Below are 7,308 nucleotides of genomic sequence, written 5' to 3' on the forward strand. Positions count from 1 at the left end.
GAGAGAGAGACAGGATCTCACTGTGTCATCCAGGCTGGAATGCAGTGGCACGATCACAGTACATTGCAGCCTCAACCTCCTGGGCTCAGGTGATCCTTCCACCTGAGCCTCCTGAGTAGCTGGGACTACAAGCATGCACCACCACGCCCAACTAATTTTTCAAGCCAAGGTCTTGCTGTGTTGCCTAGTCTGGTCTCAAACTCCTGGGTTCAAGCAATCCTCCCGCCTCAGCCTCCCAAAGTACTGGGATTACAGGTGTGAGCCACCATGCCTGGCCCACATCTCTGCGACTAACGCCTGTATATTTTCGGGGAGTGAGGGAGGGAGAAGAGGCTGACTGGAGGCCCTCCTATGCTCAGGGAGAACAGACTTCTCTCAACAGTCCCCATAGACATGAAGGGTGACTGGTACCACCTACATAGCATAAACAGGGAAATCCAGGCTCACAAAGGCAGGTGTCTTCCCACAGTCACCCACTGGGAACATGGCAGGGTCCTCCTCCCCCAGGATGTTTGTGCACCAGGGTAGGGGTGGCCAGGACCTTTGGGGGCAGTGTCTCATCCAACTATGAGGCTCCCAAACTCCCCTCCCCACTGCAGTAGGCTGTCGAAAGTGCCCATCATGGCTACTGAGACAGGGCAGACCGCAAGACAGACCCAGACACACGGCCTGGATCTCTGCTGGGCTGGGTCAAGTACTTCTCCATCAAAGTATGACCTAAAGCTCTGTGTGTTCACCTTGGGCACCTTCCAGCTGCAGCCTGAAGCTAGGCCCAAGCCACAGGCCCTGAGAGACACCTACGAGACAGGCACAGAAGGGCCGCGAATCCGAGAGGTCCTGGAAGTTGAGTGACAGGCAAGGCACAGGCCCAGTCTGCCAGGACTGCAGGCCAGCCCCGCTCAGGCCTCGTTCTTACCATGGTCGGCAGGTCACAGAGAGGCCTGTTCATCCCAGGATGGCAACTGTGTTCTGCCAGGCCCCAAACTCTGTGTCACCCAATTCCTTCCTTTCTACCCTCAAATCCAAGTGCAGCAAGGCCCGTGCACTCCACCTTCAAATGCACCTAGAATCCCATGCTTCCCACCCCAGTATGAGTCCTGCCATCTCACCTGGACCTGTGGCAGCTGCCTCCTCACTGGATCCCTGCCCCCACCAGCCTCAAATGTCAAAACCCAAGGTGGTTTCGAGGCCCAAGGCCGAGTCCCAGCTCCACTTAAAGGTCTGCCCATCAACAGGCGCCCACCTCAGGGCCTTTGCAGGGGCTGTCCCCTGCTTTCTGGTGTCCACACGACTCACTCCAAGGCCTCTGTGGGCCACTTCCTGAGGACCCAGCTCCCTCCCTACTGTGATGCCCTACTGACCCATCCATGTTTTCATGTCTCTTCTCCAGTCTGTCCTATTGGCTGTAGTACCCTGGGTCCTCGCAAACACTCACTGAGTCAATGAATACACCAGCCTGTGCCATCAAGCCCCGAGCATGGGACCCGGCCGCTAGAGTCTTCCAGTACATCAACTCCTTCCCTTCTCTCAATGCTATCTTCTGGTTAGCAGTCCCTCCACAAAGTTTTGACCCACCTCAGAGTAAGCCCTCAGTCTCCCCTGGAAATGATGGAGGGATGCAACTCTAGGGCCCACTGGACCCTCTGGGTGACCCAGCAGCTGAGTGTTGCACCCAGTGCAGATACTTATGGCCCAATCCTGTCTTCGTGGGTGTTCCCAGCACAGGACTTGGGCCAGCCTCATGTTTCCTTGGCCTTGTCCAGCCCCACCACATCCCCAGCTCCCCAGCCCCTTCCTTTCCCTCACCATAAACTGGTTTATAGTCTGTCCCCACCTAGGTCTGTCTGGCATCCCTGTGACCACTCCTAGGTCACCTGGCCTCAGTTTTATCCTCCAGAATAGGAGCTGCCTGGAGGATGGTCCAGGGTCGAGCCCAGAAACTCAGTGTCCATGTTTAATGAGAGGAGAATTTGGAATACCAATGCTCAGCTGGTCCAGCTGTGGCCGGGCACCCCGCAGGGTATGAGGACACAGTACAGAGACAGGACACCTTGCCAGTACAGAAGGCTCCAGTGCTGGGCTCAGGGGATGTGTCCAGCCAACCTCACAGGTCCCTGATGTCTACAGGGACTGAGAAAACACCAGCTTTGGCAACAGCAGCCCAAACCGGCAGTGTGGGATGAGCTCTCCACATACCTGAGCTGGCCCTGGGGCCCTGGCTCCTCAGGCAGCACAGGTGTGCTGGGCCGAACAGAGGCCTGGCCCTCAGTCAGGTTCTGTGGGTGCCCCTAAGGTACTGCTCACAAAGGAGCATCTGCTCCCAGGAGCGTCCAGCCTCAATGAGCCCCGCGACGGTGACCCACAACTCAGGCTGTCCGTCCGTCCTTCACCACCAGCTCCAGCTCAGCAACACCACCCGGGAAGTGGGGGTGGGGTTGCTGACAGCGCACCCACGCTGCTGCTCTGGTGAGAGGGAGGGAGGGAAAGCCCAGCACAGGCCTCCCAGGAAGCTGGTGCCAAGCTTTCCTGCCAACCAAACCAAAGCCGTGGTCAGCCTGGCGCACAAAACATCTCACCCGGGAACACAAACTCAGTGCTGGAGTCCAACTGATTTCACATTATGGCTCTCCCAACAAAATTAAGCACTTAGGAGATGAAAGAGAAGGAGTGACCACCAGCCAAATAGGGTCAAGCTTCCTCTGAATGTCCCGTCCTGGTGAGTGAGTACCATCCACCTCCTCTGTGCTCAGATTCTGGTGTGTGTCCTCTTGTCCCATCTTCTCCCAATGTCAGCAGGGTCAGGACAGGAAGCAGGCTGGGCCAGCAGCCGGGTCACCAGGAAGAGGCCATCAGTGCAGAGCACTCAGGCTCCTGAGTCCTCCAAACCCCAGCCGAAGTCCCATGGCCCTGGGGTATGCACCTGGCCTACCTACAGAGGCCAAAAGGGTCCCTCCTGCACAGTGAGGCAGACGAGCTCAGCGCTGGCATGGTGGGGGAAAGAGGAGGCTACCCATAGTAGGAGGGGCCTGAGAGCAGCTGGACAGTGAGAGGAGTGAGAGGACTGGCCTGCTGGGGACAGACTGCACACCCACAGTGAGCCCTCTGTGGGCATCACCTGCTCCAGTCCAGGCAGATGGACAGGACGGGAGACATCTGGCTGGGGTGGGCAGGTCAGGAGCACACCACTCCTGTCCTTGGTGCCCCGCGGCAGCCCTGCCTCCTCAGGATAGCACAGAGCAGTCACAGAATTCACTTTGTGACTGAGATGACTCAGGGACCCATATCCCTGGCTGGCAGGGCTCAGGCAGGGCTGGGACCAGCAGCAGCCCCTCCCTGAGTAAGGGCTCTGGGCTGAGGGTGTACACAGACCCCACACTGGGTCCGGGCCTCAGTACTATCTCAGGAAACTTGAGCTCCAAGCCTGCCACAGCAGCTCGCAGTGGCCTCCTATGGGGAGGCAGTGGTACCAAGAGCCTGAGACACAGTGTCTCCTGTAAGCAGGAGGAAGCTGCCAGGGAAGGGGCCTGGTACCGATGAGGGAGAGAAAAACCCAGGCACCTCCCCCTTGTGAGAGACACATCAGGAGAAGGTGGGCCAGGAAGGGCCAGTGGGCTGCTGCCAGGGATTCTGGACCACAGCCCAGTATCTGGGCCGGCTGGGTTTTTTCCAATTTGGGGACTCAAAGGTGGGAGCAAGTGAGAGCGGGAGCCCAGAACCACCCGAGACTGTCAACCCAACGACCCGGGTAGCCAAGAAGGGCAAGGAAGTCACAAGAACTCAAATACCACAAGGAGGAGGGGATGAGGCTGCACTGACCCAACAGCAGGGCAAGGATGCCGAGCACCTCTGCCCTGTGAAGTGGGCCCTGTGGAAGACCAGGATGACGCCCAGGTGGGACTCAGACCTGCTCCCACACTGGCCCAGCACACTGTGGCAGGCAGCCACCACTCCAAGAGCCACAGGGAGCCCCAAGCTCCCCCACATACCATCTGACAAGATAGGGTTCTGTGGGAGACTAGCCTAGGACCAGGGTGGGTGTGAGAAGGAGAGCAGAGCCTGAGTACTTTTCACTTCCTTCCATCTTCCTGGGATGGCTTCTGGTGCCACGAGTAAGGGTTCATTCCAGAGAGCAGTGACAGGAGATGACACTTTAAAATGGCTTCTTCCCCAATAAAGACACAGCTCAAGCTTCAGCTCTGGACACCGGGAGAGCTCAGGTGGTGAAACACCTAGCTATCTTTGATGGGAAAGAAATGAACTTGCTCTCTATGAGCTCTTTCAACACCAACTTATCAAAGTAAGTCAGATGTCCTCTAAACCAGGTTTCCCAGGTCCACAATTAAGGTGCTTCTCCTACTTGGCAAGGAACCCTGAAAACAAGTGTACAAGTGACATGCCTCTCAGCATTCTGGGGAGGTCAGCAGGTACCCCAGAAGTTCCCGGTGGGCCCAGGGCAGGGAAGGCAAATAAAGCCCTGAACCTCGGTAGACCGAAGGGATCACAGCCTATCAAGATGTCGCTGGGCATTAGGCAGAGGGACGGGGCCCAGATAAATTCTGAAAAGCCCCTTGGCTGAGGGAAACACCCCTGTCGACCCGCCTTCCACTATGCCAACCACACTGTCCAGGAGTCCTCCAGTACCTGGAATTTGGGGCCAAGTGCAAGATGACCATGTCCACACTGTTGGTGAGGCCAGCTCCCTCCCGGGGTGCAAAGCCAGCACCCTAGAGAAGAAATGCTCACCTGTCACCCACCCCAAGTGGGCAGCCCCTTTGCTAGGTGGTCCAGCTGCCTGATCCCAAGCCCTACCCAGAAGCACCACTCCCCTGACTCTGACCCCACCCACAGCCCTGATCTCTCTGCAGCCCTGCATTCTGCCCTCTCTCATTCCAAACTCCCACCAGTTTCCCAGGCCCTGGCCCACACCCAGGACACCCCACTGCCTGCCCCTCCCAGGAGCCCTCTGTGCAAAGCCTGTGCCCCGCCCTCACACAAGGCAGGGGCCCTCCTCCTGTGATCCTACAGTGCTCCCTGATTCCTCATTGGTGACCTTGGGGATTGTTCCACGTTCCCTCAATCCTCATGGTTTGGGATGAGGAGACTCCTAGTATAGCCCCGACACACAGGTTCTCTGCAAAGGGGGATCTTATAAGTTGGTCTAGACCCCTTCCCATGGAAACCCCGAGACCAACCCAGGAAAAGGAGACGGCCCCAAAGAACACACACCAGCAGGGGCAAACACTAGCTTGGGGTAGGCACCGGTCGTCCTTTTTATTGGGGGAGCTGTAGGGAAGCACTAGGAACATCCCCATAAGGACTAGTATCAGACAGACCAGAAGCCACCCCTAGGCTTCCCACTCCCCTCTAGAGTCAGGGAGCAACAGACCCCTGGATGGCAGCCAGGCTCCACCCTGTGCCCGCCGCGGGCAGATCTAGAGACAGAACCACTCGTCTTTCCTTAAAGGGAGTGGGAATTCACAAGCTGGGAGTCACATGCGCCTGCAATGCTTCAGCCGGATCAGCAGGCTCCGGCTGCCGAGGTCTAACTCAGATCCAGCCTGCTGCAGCACCCAGGCTTCATCCTCCACCCTGCAGAGGCATTCCTCGGTGGCAGCACCTGAGGGTGCTCAGCACACCAGGCCAGGTCTGCAGGCAAGAGCAGGAGGGGGTTTGAAAGGCTCAAGCTGTTCACCAGGATCAAGAATTATCTCTGCCTTTCCAGATCCTCTCACAGCAGGGACACCTGGCACACTCCAGACCCCAGACCACAGCTCCTATCCTACCCGTCACCTACCCTTCACCATCAAGGCCACTCAGAACTCACAATACTTGAGGGAGGGGAGCTGTTCAGTCCCTCCCGAAGGACCCAACAGGACGCCACTGACCCCTGCCATGAAAAACCACATTTCCATGGCAGAACCGAGGGGCGGTGGGGGAGATGAGGCCTCTGGAGCTCTTTGTCTTGGGAGAAAGGCTGTCCGCAGGTCAACACCCACCAAATTAGCCAGGCTTGCTCACACACGCAGGCCACCCTGCAGGGGCCAGAGGACACAGCAGCGAATTCCATTTCCCAGCTAAGCACACAGGCATCCTGCAGTGTGTCCGGCAGTCCTGAAAGCCATTTTGCCTGGCTGGCCCCAGCCCTAGAAGGCCAGATAACTTTACAGGCCAGGGAGTAAACTTACACCTCCCATGGCCCCCTCCCAAGCTGCCGAGACCTGACAGCTGTCCCCTCCCCCCCAAGAAGGAGGGAGGCGGGTAAACACTCCCTGTGACAGGCATGGCCTCTGCCTCCAAGCCTGGCCCAGGACGGCTAGGGTTGCCGTTTATGTAATCTTCCAGGGCCAGGCTGACACCGGCATGAGGGCAGGGTTATGAAAAATGTATGCCCAGAGCCTTTGCAAAAAAAAAAAAAAAAAAAAAAAAAAAAAAACCCTGGTTCTGCAGTGACTTGGTTCTAAGGTCTGTCAATACACTATTTGGTGAGCACCAGAAGGCTGCTGGATGTGCTAACAGGCCGTGTCCAACCGGCCTAGGACCCCATAAGTCACCACCTCTGGGTCACAGACCACTGGGCCAGAAAAAGCCCCTGCAGGCATCCCTGCCCGGCAGCCACACCTAGCAGGCCATAGGAAGGCACTCATTTAAGGACACCTCAGAGCTCCTAAGTCAGTTTGTGCCAGCGGACACCAGGCCTTGAAGCCCCACACTGTTTCCTCAAAGACAAGCAGGTGCAGACCGCCCAGGTCACCAAAGTGGGTCATGGGGACTCGAGAGAGAGCACAACGACAGACACACCCTCCACATGTTCCTCTCCAGTGTCCCCACTGTGCACACACACCCAGGCACACCACACAGGGGGCCTGACCGCCAGGCCCTGACTCACAAACCCCAAGCAGCACACACAGATCCGGCACCACACGCCGGCCACCCACTCTGGGGGTGGCACCCAGGGCGCCCCGTTGCCCCCAGCACTGTCTGAGGCGCAAGCAGGCCAAGGACGCACAGGACAGCCCCCGCACGAGCTCTCACCTGCAGTTCGCACCAGGCCACCTCCACCCAGGTCTCGGTGTCCAGCCCCTTGTAGACCGTCTTGAAGGAGCCACGGCCCAGCTCGATGTCAAACTTGAGGAAGCGGCCGTCCAAGGAGGTGGCCACGGCCTTGAGGTCGTCCTCATCGTCCTCATCCTCCTCGGGCTCGTCACGGCGAGCGCGCCCGGGCTCAGGCTCAGGCTTGGCCTCGGCCGCCCCCGCATCCTCCTTCCCCGCGGCCGCGGCTGCCTCCTCCTGGAGACCGCCGTCGGGGGC

At 58.3% G+C, this 7,308-nt stretch overlaps 1 protein-coding gene across 1 annotated transcript in view; it reads right to left on the reverse strand.

Moving 5' to 3' along the window:
* Window positions 1-7,308, reverse strand: part of WNK2 (WNK lysine deficient protein kinase 2) — a 163,444-nt gene that overhangs the window by 122,199 nt on the left and 33,937 nt on the right. Inside the window, exon 7 of the mRNA XM_021716805.1 lies at window positions 7,033-7,307. Within this exon, the coding sequence (XP_021572480.1) occupies window positions 7,033-7,307 (275 nt within the window). The remainder of the gene's footprint in view (window positions 1-7,032; window position 7,308) is intronic.

This window comes from Carlito syrichta, unplaced genomic scaffold (assembly GCF_000164805.1).
Source record: "Carlito syrichta isolate Samal-C Ts95f unplaced genomic scaffold, Tarsius_syrichta-2.0.1 Scaffold308961, whole genome shotgun sequence".
NCBI classification, from domain to species: Eukaryota; Metazoa; Chordata; class Mammalia; order Primates; family Tarsiidae; genus Carlito; species Carlito syrichta.